This window comes from Physeter macrocephalus, chromosome 10 (genome assembly GCF_002837175.3).
Source record: "Physeter macrocephalus isolate SW-GA chromosome 10, ASM283717v5, whole genome shotgun sequence".
Taxonomy (NCBI): Eukaryota; Metazoa; Chordata; class Mammalia; order Artiodactyla; family Physeteridae; genus Physeter; species Physeter macrocephalus.
The window spans coordinates 51016988-51036632 of record NC_041223.1 but is presented as its reverse complement, the minus strand read 5'-3'; the positions used below and the strand labels follow the sequence as shown (position 1 = coordinate 51036632).

The 19645-nt window shown below is 44.5% G+C and overlaps 2 protein-coding genes across 7 annotated transcripts in view; one reads left to right on the top strand and one right to left on the bottom strand.

Moving 5' to 3' along the window:
• Window positions 1–19645, bottom strand: part of WASF1 (WASP family member 1) — a 296489-nt gene that overhangs the window by 37488 nt on the left and 239356 nt on the right. The window lies entirely within an intron of this gene.
• GPR6 (G protein-coupled receptor 6) lies at window positions 15752–18137 on the top strand. The gene is made up of 2 exons (XM_007104746.1): window positions 15752–15898; window positions 16511–18137. Exon 2 carries the CDS (start codon window positions 16530–16532, stop codon window positions 17625–17627), a length of 1098 nt encoding a protein of 365 aa, XP_007104808.1. The 5' UTR covers window positions 15752–15898; window positions 16511–16529; the 3' UTR covers window positions 17628–18137.

The window sequence follows — 19645 nt, the reverse complement described above, 5'->3', positions numbered from 1 at the left end:
ACAATGGAATATTATTCAGTGCTAAAAAAAAAATGAGCCATCAATCCACGAAAAGACACAGAGAAACCTTAAAGGTATATTGCTAAGTGAAAGAAGCCAATCTGAAAAGCCTACGCTTCATATGACTCCAAATACATGACATTCTGGAAAAGGCAAAACTGTGGAAACAGTTTAAAAAAAATCAGTGGTTGCCAGGGGTTTAAAGAGAGGGAGGGGTGACTAGATGGAATACAGGGGATTTTTAGGGTATTGAGACTATTCTGTATGATACTAAAAGGGTGGATACATGTCATTATACATTTGTCTAAACCCATAGAATGTACAACACCAAGAGTGAATCCTAATATAAACTGTAGACTCTGGGTGATAAGGATGTGTCACGTTAGGTTCACCAGTTACAAGAGTACCACTCTGGCAGGGGATGTTGATAACGGGGGAAGCTATGCACATGTTGGGGTGGGAACTCTCTGCACCTTCCTCTTAATTTTGCTGTGAACCTAAAACTGCTCTAAAACAAGTACAGGTTTTTTGGGGGTTTTTTTTTGTGTGTGTGGTACACGGGCCTCTCACTGTTGTGGCCTCTCCTGTTGCGGAGCACAGGCTCAGCAGCCATGGCTCATGGGCCTATCCGCTCTGCGGCATGTGGGATCTTCCCAGACCGGGGCACGAACCCGTGTCCCCTGCATCGGCAGGCGGACTCCCAACCACTGCGCCACCAGGGAAGCCCACAAATAGTTTTTTTAAAAAAAAATAAGAGAAAAGAAAAAGGGCAAAAGTAATCTCTAGGTGGATCAATATAACGTAAAACATAGGAATTCATCTTTCTGTCTTTTGTGTTAAGTGCAGATGATACAATGAACAGTATAGCACAGACTGCCCACAGGGAATGTTCAGTCTGGTGGAGAAAGACTAAAACTGATTATGCAAATAATGGTGGGCGAGTTGGACCAGTGCTGTAAGAGACAAGCTCAAGGAGGTGTAAGATTAGAAGTGGCGCACCTAGGGACTTCCCTGGTGGTCCAATGGGTAAGACTCCACGTTCCCAACGCAGGGGGCCCAGGTTCGATCCCTGGTCGGGGAACTAGATCCCACAGGCATGCCTCAACTAAGAAGCCCGCATGCCGCAACTAAAGATCCCGCACGGCGCAACAAAGATCCCACATGTCACAACTAAGACTCAGGGCAGCATACATACATACATATATACATAAATAAAGTGGAGCACCTAACCTAGTTTGAGGACCAGGGAAAGATTCCTGAGGAAGTGACACTTATGCCCTAGGGAGATGCGTTAGCAATGCAAAGAACCAGAAGAGGACTCCAGCCCGAGAGATCTGCATCTGAGCAGACCCCAGGTGGTAAGGAATGTGGCCAGTGTGCCCTGAGCACAGACAAGAAAGAGAGAGTGTCAGGAGATGGGGCAGGACAGCAGGGCCTCCTCTCAGAGCCTTATGTTAAAGATGTGGTGTTTTATCTTAAAAGCAGTGGGGAGTTGCTGAAGGGGAGAAGCATGGCAGTGACATGGTCAATTTTGTCCTTTTAAAAGATTACCGTGGGTGCAGCATGGAAAATGGTCTATCCCAGCACTATCCATTAGAAATAACAAGAGCCAAAAATGCAAGTCACATATGTAATTTAAAATTTTCTAGCAGCCACATTTAAAAAATGTAAAAATTTTAAAACCCAGGAATAATCTTAATAATATATTTTAACTCAAAAATCCCAAATTATTATCATCTCAACATGAAGGAATGTAAACAATTACTAGCGAGCTAGTTTTACATTCTTTTTTTTTTTTTCCTCTCTAAGTCTTCAAAATTCAGCACGTACTTACAGCACATCTCAATTCAGGCTGGCCACATTTTCAAGTGCTCAGTAGCTACATGTGACTAATGGCTACTGTAATGGAAAATGCAGGTGTAGGCTGAGGCAGAGCTGGTTAAGGGACTTCAGTAATTTTAAGGCAAGAGAAGTTGGTGACTTGAAACAACAGGGTGAGTAGCAGGGGTTGATTTGAGAGAAAATTTTGAGAAGGAACACGAGTGCTTGGTGACTGGTTATCAAAGTCTCAAATGAACTCCTTTCTCTAGTAGTCAGTCCCTGCCTTACTTAACCCATTTGATGTAGTTAATCATTTCCTCCTTGAAACATTTCCATCAATTGACTTCAAGCATATCACACTCTCCCACTTTTCTTTCTACCTCACTGACTCCTTCTTCTCAGCCTCCCTTGTTCTTTCTTCTTCATCTCTCTGCCCTTTAACACAGCAGGGCTCCAGGGCTCAGGCCCGTACCAGTTCTCTTCTCTATCCATATCCATTCACTGCCCTGGTGATCCCATCTAGTACTGTGACCTTAAACACCATCTACATGCTGGTGACTCCCACATGTATATCTCCAGCCCAGATCCCTTCCCTGAACTCCAGATCTATAAATCTCTCGTAACTCATGTCCAGTTTTGTTGGCACTTTCTTCCTTCAAAATAAACCTCTATACTCAATACTCTGTAATGACCTAGATGGGAAAAAAAAATCTCAAAAAGAGTGGATAGATGCATATGTATAACTGATTCATTTTGCTGTCCAGCAGAAACTAACACAACAGTGTAAATCAACTATACTCCAATAAAAATTAATTAAAAAAAAAACCTTTAGTGTTCTCTGTTCTACTGCTATCAGCCTAGTCTAGGCTCTTGGAATGTATTAGTGAGCAAAACAATGACCCCTGCCCTCAAAGACCTTACATTCTAGTGGGAGGGGGGACAATAAACAATAACATAATGAATAATTAAATTATACAGTATGTTAGAAGTCGATTAGGACCAGGGGAAAACATAGAGCAGGAAAAAGTAGAAAAGGGGAAAAGCAGGGGGTGGGAGTGCTAGTTGCAGTTTTAAATAGAGTAGTCACAGTGGAGGAGGGGCAGAATCTAACTTTCACCTTATAGAAGCTTCTTTCTGCCTTCAGTGTTGAGAATGGAATGAAGGTGGTCAAGGGTTAGCCATCGAAGAAGTGAGAAGTGGTCAGTTTCTGTTTCTCTTTTGAAAGTAGAGCCTAAAGGATGTCCTGATGTTTCCCTCATTACCTGTGAGAGCTGAGAGAAATTCTCTCTAGAGGGTTATGTTTCTCCCTCTACGACCAGTCAACATTTTAAACACTTTCTAGAAAGAGAGAATTTTCTTCAGTTCACAAGATTATTCCTAATAAAATGAACAACATCAGGCCAGGATGCTGGGTTGTTGACCAAGCTCACTTGAGCTAAATAACAGGTGTCCAATCTGTGCTTCAGTAAACCAGCCCCCATCTCCACCTGGCTCCTGCATGGGCAATGTTGCAAGCGTTCAGGAGGGGAGCTAGAATTAAGAGCCGAGTTCTGAAACCAAACTGCCTGGGTTCAGATACCAACATGGACACTTACTACATGTGTAACCTTGGACAACGGAATTTCAACCGCAGTTTAAACTATGGGTAATAGTCTGTTTCTCCTAGGGTTATATGCATAATGGGTACATGTTAATGATCCCACGTTTGCAGTCTGGGCACATTCTCAGATGTGCCCAAAACCAGCCAGGAGGTACAGCAGGCTCTAGAAACCCTCTAATGCCTGCCTGCAGGCTCCGTCTCCTCCTCATATCAGTGTGGCAAGTGCCCCTCCCAGCCAGTGCTCAACAGCACCACTTAGGGGTAGCCTGGCCCTTCCCCAGCACAGCATGGAGATGCAGCGTCCGGGCATCCTCTCCTCGCAGATCTCCAAGGCAATGGGCACCTTCGCATTCTGTGTGAGAAAAACTTCAGGAGGTCAAATGATCCTGTAGAGTCAGGGATCCCTAGGTACATAGAGATGTAATCTGTAAATACTCCCACAGGAATGTGGGGATTTTTTTCCCTTTTAGAGGGTCTCCGTGAATCCAGACCTGCTCAAGAATGACAGTCACAGTAGTGAGTGAACCAGAGAGCAGAAGACGATGCATTCTTTGTGGAGATAAAGTGGTGACGTGCGAGGTGCCCAAGAATATTTTTCACACCAAATGTGTGAAAATAGCTGAAATGTCAACACTGTATTTCGTTAACATCTGTTTTTCTTCATTTGATATCTCCCTTTTATTTTGTTATTTTAAGTATTCCTTATGTTTCAGGATAATTTTCCCTTCACAGTGTAAGCAAATGCCTGGGGAAAAAAATTTAAAAATGACTTTTAGTCATTTGGAACAGCAAAAGCAAAGTAGCAACTGAATCGAAGCCAGCTTAAAATTAAATTGCTGGTGCTTGCCTGCAGTTTAGATAACCAAATGTAATGTAAACCTTGCATTATTATTAGGAATGAATGGGGACGCCTGTGATCTAGAAATGTAAGAGGAGGAGGAGTGGTGGAGATGGGGGCTCTTCCATATGACGGGTGCTGGCATGGCTCCTAAATCAACTGCAACCCTCCTCAGGACCCAGTAATGCAAGGTTTCTCCTCTGTCACTGTTACATAACAGGACTACACATGGGTGTGTGCAAGCATGAGCTCACACATCCAGACACTGCAAACACACACCAATGTGATATGCGTGCACACATGCACACCCCTATGTGGCACAGGAGCACAGTATACATCCCCGCTTACACACACCCCTATACAACACATAGGCTCCATAAATATAGCTCACAAAACACGCGTGAACACCTCACGAACATGTGTGCATCACCCACATGCTAAAACCACACAGCACATGAGCAACACCCACCCACATCAAGCATGTGTAACACATAGCTGCAACACACAGACTTTCCTCTTGGTCCTCACAGGCCACAGTCTCAATATGTTGATAGAAGCAGCTCACTTGGGCAGGGAAAGTGTTGTCTAAACCATCTCAACTTTGGTTTTGCCTCAACTTACAAGTCTCTAATAACCTAAAAGGCTGCTACAAATATCCCCAAATCATTATGATGGAGCCACATCAATACTTTATTCCCAGGAGAGTTGTGAAAACTTTTGAATTAAAATCAAGACAGTCTATGGACTAGGGATGGGGCAATGTGTTCTTTCTATAAAAAAACTGAACAGTGTTAAGTGCTGATACAATGCAATTTATTTGAATGGTGTATGAGAGCAGATATGAGTGAAACTTGGGACAAGTGGTTTCAATGAAAAATTCTGCAGCTAGAAAAATCACCCCATGTATAAGACTTGGACTAGAATTTTCAATATACCCCTATGTATTTCATGGCTTTCAAAAATATACAAATGTATTATCTAGAATTTGGTTCAGCTGTCAAGTGACAGAAAATTCAAAATAGTAGTGACTTATACAAGACAAAGAGGAAAAATAATTCTCATGTAGATATAGGGTAACCATGCCTGGTATGAATGGCCCATAACCATCAAGGACCCAGGCTTCTTTTCTCTTATTGCCTCAACATCTTCAGCATTATGGCTTCCACTTCAGGATCCAAGATGGCTGTCCCAGCTCCAGCCATCATGCTTACATTCCAGCCAGCAAGAAGGAGGAAAGAGAAGAAAGAATGCTTCTTCCTTTCAAGGACACTTTCTGGAAGGTGCCATACAACACATCCACTTATATCTCACTGGTCAGAATAGTTACTGTGACTACATCTAGCTGCAAGGGAGGCCTAGAAATATGCTATTTATTCTAGGTGGCCATGTGATCAAATAAAACTGGAGGTTCCATTACTATTGAATAAAGAAAGAATGGATATTGGAAGATAGCTATTGGTTTCTGGCACACATTAAAAACAAAAAAGGATAAAAATAGCCTCCATTCCAAGGAGGCTATTGTATATATATTGTATATATATACAATATATATATATAATTGTATATATATAATTTATTTTATAAAACTGAATTCATACAGTATACCCTGTTTATTTGGTTTTGTGTTGTGAATATCTTTTTATGTCTATATGTAGACATCTATCTTTTTTTTAAAGCTCAAAAGAAAAATTTAATCCACCTCCACCTATAAAATAAGCATATTATACAAGTCATTTAAATCAATTATTCTTGCTTGAAGAATCATTCAGTTTGGGGTTCAGGGTAGAGTGTAAATCTACATCAAGTGAAAAGCCAGGAGAGTTTGAGAATCTATGAGAGGGTAGGGTCCCTGGCTGAAGGAACTTTGGGGCTGTAGACACCCTGAGAATGCAGGTGTGAAGAGGACTCTTGGTGGGGACTCACCTCTGTGTACGCGGGAAGAAAAGTCTAGAGGGAGGAGGGGAAAGCAGATCCCTGCTGGCTGCCTCCTCATCTCCAATCAAACACTCAACTGCGGCTGGCTGGAGAACTGAGCTCATTTGGGAAAATTATTTTATGGATTTTGCTACTTATGATACTTAGGCTTTATTCCCTTAGCAACCTCTCCTAGGTTTCAGAATCCTTCTTAAAAGATGAGGGGATTACAGTTCAGATAAGCATCCAGAGTGGTGACTTATCTTAGCAGCAACTCAGAGATTCCCGCTTGCTCTCATTGAATAGGCTGCTTTATCTACTTGGTGCCCACAAGTATGTCATAGAAAAACAGGCTGCTTTCTGCTTTCCACTCCCTGCTGTCCTCCTAAAGCATCGATTCAAACCAACTCTCTGCTCAGAATCCTCCCCTGGGTCCCCATTTCCTCTTGCACCAAGTCTAAACTCCTCCACTTGACTTGCTGTGCACTCCAAAATATGTTCACTGGCCGGACTGATCTCCCCTCCCCAGGACACACACTGTACTGACGCCAATACCATCTAATGTGCCTTTCTCAGAGCTGAGACATTGTTTAGGAAAGTGAGACTTTGAAAACCAAATGGACTCTCTTATAAGATGCGGAACAGTCAGGACACACACTGTACTGACGCCAATACCATCTAATGTGCCTTTCTCAGAGCTGAGACATTGTTTAGGAAAGTGAGACTTTGAAAACCAAATGGACTCTCTTATAAGATGCGTAACAGTGAATGTTAGTTAACCTCTTTGACCCTCTGCTTCCTGGTGTGTTAAATGGGAATAATAAAAACAGTCCCATGGGGGCAAAGTGGGTAAAACTAGATCATGCATGTAAAGTGCCTTGCACTGGGTCTGGCCCCTGGCAAAGGCCTAAGTGATTGTGACTTTCCTCTCCCCATCCCCTCTGTTTAGGGCTTCTTTTCTCTAGAAGTTTGCAGCAGGTTGTGTTCCAACTGGATGCCATTGCTGGGGCTGGTCTGTACCTTGCTCCCTCTTGGCTGGGTTATTCCACTGCCTGGAGCCTACTGGCTTCCCTTGCAGCTGAGGCCCTAACCTCTGACCCCACCTGGGGAGGTCTGTGCCAGAATTTGAGAGCCATGACCTCCCAGCTCTGCCCAAAGGCTCTGCTGTCCTCATGTGCCAAACCCTCCTCAGGTAGATCATACAGACCTTGGCCAGAGAGTGAGCTTTAGACACTCAGATGAGACTGCAACCTGCCTCATGTCCCATTCCCCTCCCAGAACCTTTTGTCTCCCCAGAAGATCTCTGTCCTCTCTCTTCCCTAATAAATGACAGGAAAACTCTACTGCAAAGCCATGTATGTGCCTTTCTCAGGCTAGAAGCCAAAGTATACATTATCTTTCTTTTAAAAAAACAAACTTTATAAAAATGTAATATACCTAAACAATCAAAACTAAAGTTAAAAAAGGGAAAATGGGAGAAATTTCCCTCAACGCAGACACACAAACGATTTTTGTGTGGAAACTTTGTCAGCTATATAAAAACAGCATTAAGTCCTAACTGATTGAGGTTAAGAACAGATAATTCAAATAAAAGAAAATTCAGATTGTTTAAAAAAAGAGAGACAAATGGTCAACCTTAGTGGTCATCAAATAAATATAATTTAAGTCATTAATGAAGTACCACTTTTGCCCATTGAATTGAAACAATGTTTTAAAATAATAAAACCCAGTGCTACAAAAGCTGCAGAGGAAATGGTATGCTCACAGAGTGCTATTGGCATTGTAAACTATTACAGTCATTCTGAAACGCAATTTGACTGAGCATTTCAAGAGCCATGAAAATGTTTCTGCCCTTTGGCTGACAATTTTCATGTCAAGATAATCACACAAATAAAAATAATTATGTGCATGAAAGTAATCTTTGTGGGCTTATCTACAGTGGCACACATATAAACAATCTGAAAGTCTAACATTAGGAGAACTGGTCAATTAAATGTTGCTCTATGTCCTCAATGTAATATTGTGCAGCCATCAAAATGATAACTGTAAAGTCCCTTCCATTTGTCAACTCACTATTAGCTGATGTCCTCCTCCCCAAATTTCACAAGGCATTTGAAGGCAATCCCTTGATTTCCTGGCTCCCCACTTAAAATTTATATGTATGGCCCCACCTGCATTCCTCATCCTTCCTGTCCCTGTCCCTTTCTCAGGTTAATCTCTCCACCTGTCTTCAGACCCTCTCTGTCTTCTCTACCATCTCACTCCTTCAAATAGCTACTCTCTCTGAAATCAACCTTGGCCTCTCAGCCATCTCTTTCCCTTTCAAATCTCTTCCATTTTAAAAAGTAAACTCTCCCTTGAACTTACATCTCTGTCTAACCACTGCTCTGTTACTCTCTTCCCCTCCAAGCCAAACTTCTTAAAGACATCACACTCCCCTTTCCCACCCCTCCTTTACAGCCTGTTCACTTTCTCCTGGCTGCCCGCCATTCCTGTCCTTTTACTGAAGTCACCGATAGCTTCCTAGCTAAATTCAGCTAATGTTTTTTCTTCCTTGACCTTACCTCATTTGACCTCTCTGGGTATAAGTTGACTCTCCTCCTTTTGAAACTCACTCTTCCTTTGATTTCCATACCCACTCTCTTTTCTCTGACTGAGTCTGGTTTTCCATGATATGTCCTCCTCTCTGACTGTTCTTCTCAACTTCCTTTGTGGTAATCTCTTCCTCCATCCATGCTGTAGGGACCGCCCCTGGTCCTCTTCACTTAGGTTTATCAGTTCCCTTCAACTGGAGTCAGAGGAATGGCATTCAGATTCACTTCCCAACCATGTGGAAAAGTCACTTCACCCCTTAATCCTCAGTTTCTCTTTGGTAAGATGAAGATAGTAATAGGGTCCACCCCATAGGGTACCTTAGCAAATGGCACACATTCAGTGAATGGTAGCCTTATTAGTAGTAGTATATGGCACCTTAATCTGCTTTTCCAATCTAGATTGTCTGCTGAGTTTCAGAACAACCCCTCTATTTAACATCCTACTGGAGATCTGAGCTGGATGTCCTACCTCAAACTCAATATGTCCACAATTGCATTAGCCATTCTGCCCCTCTCCAATCTCATTCCTGTCTACACCTGAAAACTGGAAGTCATCCTTCATACCTTCTCTCCCTTTATCTGTGTCCGTCTATCATTCCACTTCCAGGAATGTCCCATAAAACACTCCAAGTTCATTTCCCAATCACAAGAATGGTGAAATGTTGAAATGGTGAATGCTGAAAACTCTGAAGTCCTAGAGGAGGGTAGAGCTAAGACGGAAGGAGCTGGGTCCCTGACTGATCATGTGAAATGTTGTCTACTGCTCAGGAAACCTGTTTTGGGTTTCACGTAAGAGACAATCCTCTAATATGTTATGCCACCAAGATCTATAGAACTATTTTTTATAGCAGCTAGATATGCTTTAATATAATGTCCAAAACATGTGAAGGATCCATCAGCTTCTCCAGTCGCTGCCGTCACTACCCACTGTTAAGCCTTCAGAATCTCCTGTACAGGTCACTGCAACAGCCTCTTAACAGGTTCACCTAGCCCCATTCTTGCCCTTCTCTACTCCATTCACTGTATAGTTGTTGGTGGGGCCTCCATGGGTTAGAAGAGGGACCCAAATCTGATTATATCAACCACCTTGCTTAAGAACGTCTGTCACTGGCTCCCCATCACCTTCAGGATAAAATCTCACTTCTGCCATGACGCAGGAGGCCCTTCGTGAGTTGGCCCAACCTATCTGATGTACCTATGCTCCTGCCCTCTTCATCTGACATGCCAGCCACAATCAACTGCCCACAGTCCCAGCGACCTGCACCAGCCTCACCTGAAGGATAAAATCTCACTTCTGCCATGACGCAGGAGGCCCTTCGTGAGTTGGCCCAACCTATCTGATGTACCTATGCTCCTGCCCTCTTATCTGACATGCCACCCACAATCAACTGCCCATAGTCCCAGCGACCTGCACCAGCCTCACCTGACCTCATGCCTTTGCACATGCAGCTCCTTCTGCCTGGAACGCTTGCATGTCTTTCTTACCTTCCATGACTGTTACTCATCCTTCAGGACTCAGCTTGGACATCATCTCCATCGTCTCCTCTGAGAGCCCTTTCCTGATTCCTCTAGCTTGGGTAACAGCCTTCTCTCAAGTGTCCCCATTACTCCTGTGATCACCTCTTTTTATTAGTATGTACCACACTTTTCTCACAGAATCCATTTACTTGTTTCTGAGGACAGGCACCTATTGTGCCATCTTGATTTTCTAGCACAATGTTTAGCAGGCACTCAATAAGTGTTTACTGAATGAATGAATGGCTACGCAAAAGTATGAAAAATAATTATAATACAACATATAGAAATATTGACAACATACCCTTTATTACAAAGTGAAAACTTAAATTGTGCACTGTACATATAGTACATGCATACTATGCAATATACCTACATCAAATATATATGCGTGTGGATAAATTTTGGAAATAGTCATTCACTAGACATGTATTGAGCACCTCCTCTGTGACAGATCATACTGATGAAAAGATTAATTAGAACTTGTCCATCCCCTCAAGAAGTTTACAATCCTGGGGGGAAAAGCAATCCTGGTTAGCTGATGGGAATATGGATGAAAGTTTTTCTTTCAAAATTCCCTTTAATTTTTTTTACAATACATTTTAACAGCAGCTTACAAAACAGAAAAAAAAGTCATCTATCAACTGCTGCTCATAGTGATTTTGAAGTTATAACATATAACCTCCATCATTTTGGATACATCTATCCAAGGTAAGGCCTCTTTGAGTTTTGGAGTCTACATACCATTGCATACACTGAATCCATGTTTGTTTTGCTTTCCCATGAGATTGTTGCTATCTTGTACACAATGTACTTGCTGGTGACCTGTGTGCCCTTGGACAACGCATTTCACCTCTCTGAACTTCACTTGTCACATCTGCAAAGGAAATAACCCCAAACTCCAGGTAATTGTTTCAGAGAATAAAATGAGGTAATGAGTATGAACCCACTGTGTGAGCTTCAAATCACTTTGAAAAAGTAGGGCACAGCAGATTAGAAGACTACCTCCTTGTTAATTTTCAAATATACCAATAGAACCAACTTTATCATTCTCATATTCAGCTAGGAATCTAAATTGTAAGATTATACACACCTCCACAAAACTCAATAAAGTTATTTTCACTTTTTATGAACAAGAACGTGTCTTTAAATGTTATTATTTTTCCTGATTTGTTTCTCATGTAAAAAAAGAGGTGCTGCTCACCAACTGAATTAAAGAAAAAATTTCAACTGTACTGCACAATGTTCTGCACCATGTGGATACGTAATAATAATAATGTAGTCTGGTCCTTTTCTAAAGTTGGTGGGAATATCATGTGATGCTGACCCCCCAGGATAACAGCCCTTTGGAGTGATGACTGCTCACCTGGCATGAAGCAGGAGTACCCCTGCTGTGTTTGGACATGCTGAGGAGGTAGGCCTTTATGACCCATCGTTGATGCTTTAGGGGAAGAGGAAACCATGGGGACAGGTGGAGGCAGAGAAAAGGAGACATTTTTAATATCATTTATCTGCCTCAGCATGTATCCCCAGAAGATTACCTCCATCCAAGACCCTGGTTCTGGCCACACAATTTAGAGTATTCAATGTCCCTTGTGATTCCTGCCTCTTTCAGCAACAACCTTTCTTAGTAACGGCTTCATACATCTCGCTAAGCACCTGCTCTCTTCCTGAGCTGTCAGCACAAGTATCTGTATACCAGCAAATAGACCTATACTTCCCAGCAGAAAACTGTATTTTTTATTTCTAAGAACCAAGTAGAGGGACTGTGTGTGTGCACATAAGCGTGTGTGTGTGTGTGTGTGTGTGTGTATGTGTGTATGTAGATGCCCAGAGAGAGAGGCCAGAATTGCTGGTAAGGGTCTTTCCAACCCAGTTTTATAAGGTCTAGACAGCTTGGCTGATTTCAGCTCTGATTTTGTAAAATAGAATTGATTTGCAAAGATCTGGGCCAGGAGAGGGCACACCTGGGAAGTGGCTGTGAACTCACAATAAGGAACAGGGAAAATACCTGAGATCTACAGAAAAATAGAGGGTCCAGGGCAACCAGAATTTAGAGCTCCTTGATGGGGCTATTGAGTTCACAAGGGCCAAAAGGGAACCAAGCGTCAGCTTTCGTCTTGGGCCATAAAGAAGGTTCTTGTGAATGTGGAAAATTAAAGGTCACAGAGGACTGGTCAGTGTCCTGAATTTGAAATTACACTAAGTGATTTGAAGCTGGATTGTTGCTAAAATTCCCTTATTGCAACTATTCCAAACTCCAATCTACAATTTTCAGGAGTTTCACTGCATGCTAAACTGACAATGAGATGGTATGATTGCTTAGATGAGTGTTCTCAACCCTGGCTTTCCATTAGAGTCTTTAGGAAATTTGGTGTCTGGTCCTCACTCCAGGACAAATGAATCAGAAACTCTGGGTGAGAGATCCAGGAGTCGGTAGTTTAAAAAAGCTTTCCAGGTAATTCTAATGTGCAGCCAGGGTTGGGAACCACTAGCTGAGCCTGAGGTGGGCAAGAGATAGCAAGGGGAGCAAGAGAAAGAGTTGTGGTTGAGAGTTGTGATTCCTGGGCATAACCTCAGAGAAGGAAAGTTTCCTTGTGTTTATGCTTGGATAGTACTGGAATATAAAGGCACCAGAGGATATGTTGGGTGTGTCACAGGGGTGGTAATGAGTTTAACCTGTGCCTATAAGCCAGAAACCAAACTCTGCACATCCCAAAACATAACCAGGATCAGACAACCTGGTGGATGAATAATAATACATTTAGTTGTGTGTTTCAGTCAAGTATCAAAGATTCACAAAGTAGAAACCCACTCAAGAAACCTCAAGATTAGGAAGGTTTGTGGTAGAGACTACAAATACTAATTTCAAGCGATCCAGGGATCTAAACTCCCAGAGCTGGCAACCAGATACTCAGGGACTGAGGTCATTCCCTCCATCTCTCACTCATTTGATCTCCCTTATCTCTGTTCCTCTCTGCACATCTGCTTCATTCTTCCATTGCAGCTGTCTTCCTCTGATTCTCATTTTACACAAGGCTCAACATGAGTACTGCAGCCCTAACTTATCGTGATCTTTCAGGTCCAGAGCCCAGCACTGACGGACCATTGTCACAATGTTTCTTAGTTCAAATTTTCAGGAAGGGAATCTGGTCACTGTCCAGCAAATGATGGCTGGTCTTATCTAGCCTTGGGTCAAGCATCAGTCTCTTCCCATAAGCTGGGCTGGGGGTGGAAACTGTCACATGGTTCACAGGCTGAACATTCTAGGAGACCACTGGAAGGGCAGGTTCTTGTGAGGAGCTGTGGGCAGAGTGGCAATGAAGTACATCTAATATCCATCCATAACCAATGAACCCAAACCTTTCTTCTTTCCCACCTTCTGCCTCCCAGGAGATAGGTGGGTGTTGGGGAGATAAGGAGGAGCTTGAAAGAATGTGCCTGTCTGCTGTCAGGATCCAGTCTAGCATCTGAGAGAGGTAACCACAGACTGGCACGACCAAAAGACAGTCTACAAACCCTCAAGCAGCATTTATGTACCTGATTATATGGGTGTTGTCTTCCTCCTGAAACTACTGAAAAGTCAGTCCCTTCTTGGCAATAGTGAAAGCCTGAAGATGTCTGAAACACAGGATCTCTGTTTGCTCAACTTTAATCTCATACTTTCTACTGCATTGTGACATGTAAAAGTGTAACACATTCAGACACTAAGAAGAATTCTCCTTCCCTTGGGCCTTTATCTAATTGTTTGAAAAATTTGCGATTAACATGTGATTACAGTGGTTTGACAGTTTGCTTGACAGCTCTGAAATAACATTCTTGGCTTTTAGTTGACAATCTTTTACTGAAACTCAAAATGATACTTTCCAGAAACTTAAAACTTCAGCCAGTTTGAAGGTTCATGAGAATTTTATAAACTTCCCAAATGGAGAAATTGTATGTAAACTCATCTTATGGGCCAACACTGGCTATTGCAGCAAAGAATTGAGTGGTCCTATAGTTTTCCTTCTTTTCTTTAGTTACATTCAGCTGCACAGGGGCAGGAGGGCAGAAGTAGTCTGGACTTAGGAGCCATTTTTAGAGGGAGAAGGCCAGGATAAAAAAACCCCTTCCACTCCAGCCTGTAGACAGTCTGAATATATTTTTTTTCTTTTTGGGCCCCTGGGTGTAGAGGCAAAGTGAAGCCAGGAGAGGGAAGAAGGTATACAGGGAAAAGTAGAGGAAGGACCAGTAACAAATGTTGTCTATTTTCACCTTGCCCAGAGCATGTGGTCCCTGAAAATCATGTCTGTGGCTCTGGCATAATACCATCATGCCAATATGCAATCATTTATTCTAGAGTCTTAAATGGAGTCAACTATTTTAGCTTTTTCCCAAGTACAGCTATGGGAGATTCTGGATAATTTAAAAAAGAAGAAGAAGAAGTCTAATACTTGTATTTTACTGACAAAACAAAACGCCTTTAAACCGAAAGGATGATTTATCGGAGCTGAAAATAAAACTCCTGCCTACTAAAGTCTGGTGCAGCTGAGTTATCACTATTTTCGTCCTGTAATTTGTTTCATAGGGTACTAATTAACAGGGCGAAGTCTGTTGCCAGCAAAGTAAATCACATTTTGCTGTTTTCTTCTTTTCTAACAAGACCCAGACCTGGTCTTTAATTAAAGAGCAAGTTCCAAGAGCACTATTAGCTAGTGCAGTTGGGAAATATTCAACTGGGAAGATCATGGTGAAACCTGCCGTGTAGAGTTCGAGAAAGATACTGAGAGAGAGGAAGACATGGAGGGAGAAAGAGGAACTGATTGCACAGGCAACCTTCAAAAGAAGAGATTGTTTTCCTCAACTGTCCCATCTTTTCTCTGTTCCCCACAACTTGGCTTTTCTCCTCTGGCTCTACTCAGCTGACACACTGTACCAGAAACATCCTTAAAACATCCTTTTAAAAAAACCTCATCCTCCCCCACCACACACACCCCCGTTCATTCCTGTCCCCCAAACAGCACTTTTCCTTTAAGGTAGCAACTCTGCGTGCAATTGGGCCTCTCTGGCCCCAACCTCCCCCTTCTCCAGGCCTTTTTCTTCAACCTGGCCGCCTCAGTGACCTTTGATTCGGGGCCTTGGCAGCCTGGCCAGTGCACCTCATCCCTCATCGCTCCCCTCCCATCTCACCCTCCTTGCCTGCCCTTAGCCTTCACTCTTTTCTCCCTTGCCTCTTTCTTCCATCCCATTCCTGGAGGCTCCGGGCCGGCGGCGGCCCTCTGGTTTCTCCTCCCTCCTTGAACCCTCTGAGACATCCTTTGGAGAGGGTACACAGTGAGGGAGCTTGCTGATGGGCGGGCGAGGAAAGCGAGGGCCTAGCTTACACCCTGGAAACAGGAGCCTGACGTCACCACGCCCTGCCTGTCAATCTCCAGCGGGCGCGCTGCTCGTAACCGCCTTTTCTTGCACTGTGTCTAACTCTCAGCGGCGCCGGCACAGCTACCAGCGCCCCGCACTCCTCTGCGCGCCGTCCCGGCCACCTCCTTCAGGCGTCGGCTCCGTCCGCGCGGGCAGCGCAGCCTGGCGCCCAGCCACAGCGCTCATGATCAGCGATTTCCTGAAGCCCTGACTCCCCAGGTGAGCAGCCCAGCTCTCTAAAGGAACTCTGAGGGTGTGCAGAGAAGGGGAGAAGGATGGCCAGGGGATGGCTCCTTCCCGGAGCCAAGCATGACGCCACACACCCTCCACCTACACAGACCTCCTAGCTTCTCTCCCCCGAAACCGCTTTCCCAGGGGTCTCTGGCCTCCAGGGTCCGCTGTGCTCCACGGTCGCAGAAACTTAGCTTTCAGCACCGCGGACAGCTACTCCGCCTCCCAGATGAGGAGAGCGCCTGACCGAGCCGGTCAGAGCCAGGGCGGCACTCGCTGAGGCTGACACTACTAGCTTGGTGCGCAAGATGCGTGTGCAAATACAGGCATACTTACGTGATCTGTGTGCATGCGAGTGCGTGTTATTCGTGTGTATATCTGTGCAAAAACTCAAGATATCAGTGCGGGCATCCCTTGTGCATTGCACTCACACGCTCACTCACTCAACAGGTATTTATTTTTGGCTCTCAACCACTGCTTCCTCGCTCTGCTCTGGGGTCCCGGGGTGGGATGGGCAATATGAGCCGGGGAGCAGCGCCCCGCGAAGTACCCTGGCGGCGTAAACCGCACACCTGACGCTTGTTCTCCCTCTCCACGCAGGGTGTAGCGTCCCGCCGTGATGAACGCGAGCTCATCTTCGCTCAACGACTCCCAGGTGGTGGCAGTGGCGGCCGAGGGTGCGGCGGCAGCGGCCACCGCAGCAGGAGCGCGGGACACCGGTGAATGGGGGCCCCCGGCAGCCGCAGCCGCAGCGGCGCTGGGGGGCAGCGGCGCAGCTAATGCGTCGCTGGAGTTGTCTTCGCAGCTGCCAGCGGGGCCGCCGGGGCTGCTGCTGTCTTCAGTGAATCCGTGGGACGTACTGCTCTGCGTGTCTGGGACGGTGATCGCAGGCGAAAATGCGCTGGTGGTGGCGCTCATCGCGTCCACACCTGCGCTGCGCACGCCCATGTTCGTGCTGGTAGGCAGCCTGGCCACCGCCGACTTGCTGGCGGGCTGCGGTCTCATCCTGCACTTCGTATTCCAGTACGTGGTGCCCTCGGAGACTGTGAGCCTGCTTACTGTGGGCTTCCTCGTGGCCTCCTTCGCTGCCTCCGTCAGCAGCCTACTGGCCATTACGGTGGACCGCTACCTGTCCCTCTACAACGCGCTCACCTATTACTCGCGACGGACCCTGTTGGGCGTGCACCTCCTTCTCGCTGCCACCTGGACGGTGTCCTTAGGCCTTGGGCTGCTGCCGGTGCTTGGCTGGAACTGCCTGGCAGAGCGCGCCGCCTGCAGCGTGGTGCGCCCGCTGACGCGCAGCCACATGGCACTGCTCTCCGCCACCTTCTTTGCGGTCTTCGGCATCATGCTGCACCTGTACGTGCGCATCTGCCAGGTGGTCTGGCGTCACGCGCACCAGATCGCGCTGCAGCAGCACTGCCTGGCGCCGCCCCACCTTGCCGCCACCAGAAAGGGTGTGGGTACGCTGGCCGTGGTGCTGGGCACTTTCGGTGCCAGCTGGCTGCCCTTTGCCATCTACTGCGTGGTAGGCAGCCATGAGGACCCAGCTGTCTACACCTACGCCACCCTGCTGCCCGCCACCTACAACTCTATGATCAATCCTATCATCTATGCCTTCCGCAACCAGGAGATACAACGCGCCCTGTGGCTCCTGTTCTGTGGCTGTTTCCAGTCCAAAGTGCCCTTCCGCTCCAGGTCCCCCAGTGAGGTCTGAAGGCCCCCTCCATCCTCTAACCAATACCACGCCCCCAACAAGCCAGCCTTTGGTGAGCTTCTCCGTGCCTGCTGATGGACTCTGAGATCCCATAGTGTGACTCTGACTTTGGAAAGAGAGAATAAACATAAGCACAACAAACTCACAAGGACAAAGAGGCTTGTTGGCACTTTACATATACAGTGTATACATGTGTACATATATATACAAATACTTGTATCTTCTGGAGGTGTTCAGGATGTGGAATTCCCTGTTCTGTGAAAAAACTAACAAAAAGGTGGTTGTATACTCAAATTGTACATCACACTTGTCAAATGAAGACCTTCCAATACTGCTTAATTATAGCACTTTATTTTTAGCTGCTGAACTGCCAAAACAGTGTTGCCATTTTCAAGGGCAGGGGAAGGGGGGTAAAAGTGTATTTTTGTTGTATGTGATAGAATATTTTGCTGCATATGCATCAGTAAATTACAACATATTTTGTACACAAATAAACACATTACAAAAATGTAATTTTTGGCATGTGACTGATGATAGAATTACTATTTAAGAGATGAATTATTAGTGTATTTACTTTAAAAGTTTATTATGTGTCATCTCCATCCTGTGAAAATCTTAATGTAAAAAATCACACACATTTGCACATTGTTCATAAATTGTCACTGAAACACCTAATCCAGATTATTGGGGAGGTACAGGAACTGAGTAATATATTCACATAACAGTATTCACAGAACCCTAAAGGGTTATTTGTGTATCAGTGCAAATTAATCTACTCCCTTGGTTACTGGTTTGGAAGACAAGCTCCAGAGGATGTCTGAAACCATTCCTTTATCTTACCACATGTGCACTTGTGAATCCTGAAACCACGAATTTTAGATGTATTTTTTCCAGTTTGGAAAGAATTTTAAATGTTGAAAATCCGTATTGACTGAGTATACTGTTATTGGCCGGGTCTTGTAGCAAAATGCACAGCCTTATAAAATAAATAAATTCTTCAAAGACAGGATTCCTAGATATACTGTGTTCATGAGGTAAATTAAGATAAGCCCAGTAGCCCACTCTGAGGCACTCTTATCTTCAAAGCACAGGGCATTAAACTAATATCCTCAAGAACTAAATATTCCCCTTCCACCAATGGGTGGAATTGTTAAATTGTTCCCCTCCTTCCTTTCTTACAGGTCATGTGAGGATAAATAAGATAACATATATGGACATATTCTGAGCACCTGTGAAGACATATGCACACAAGCACAGGTAGTTACTGGTCTTAGGCCTTAGGAAAACATATACAAGCAAATTTTTTCATACAGTTCACAAATATTTATTGAATGCCTACTATCTGCTAGACACAATCCCAGGGCTGGGAATACAGACGTGAACTAAATAGATGAAAGGTCTCTGCTCATAGCATTATCCTCTAGTAGGGGAGATGGCCTACAAGCAAATAAACAAATATATATGAAGAGATTTATTATAAAGAATTGGCTCATGCAACTGTGGAGGCTGAGAAGTCTCAAGGTGTACAGTCAGCAAGCTGGAAACCCAGGAATGCTGATGGTGTAGTTTCAATCTGAGTCTGAAGTCCTGAGAACCAGGAGAGCCCACAGGTTCAAAACCCAAGAAGAACTGACGTTTCAATTAGAAACCAAAGGCAGAAAACTACCAATGTTCCAGCTCAGACCAATCAGGCAGCTGGAGTTACTCAGCTCTTTTGTTCGTTTCTGGTCTTCAATTGATTGGATGAGTCTCCTCTACATTAGGGAAGACAATCTGCTTTACTCAGCCTACTGAGTAGGCTGACACACCCAGAATAAGGTTTAACCAAATGTCTGGGCACCCAGTGGTCCAGTCAAGTTGACACATAAAACTAACCATCACACCAAGAGAACACAGTAATCCAAAATAAAGGAGAAAAAGTGTTCCAGGAGGGAGGAATCAACTGGGTCAAACATTGCTGAGAAAATAAGTAAAATGAGGATTAAAAACAATGACTCTAGATTTTGTAATGTGAATGT

Bases quoted from the DNA above. Each gene is read 5' to 3' on its own strand.
- GPR6 (XM_007104746.1), top strand. From the start codon at position 16,530: ATGAACGCGAGCTCATCTTCGCTCAACGACTCCCAGGTGGTGGCAGTG.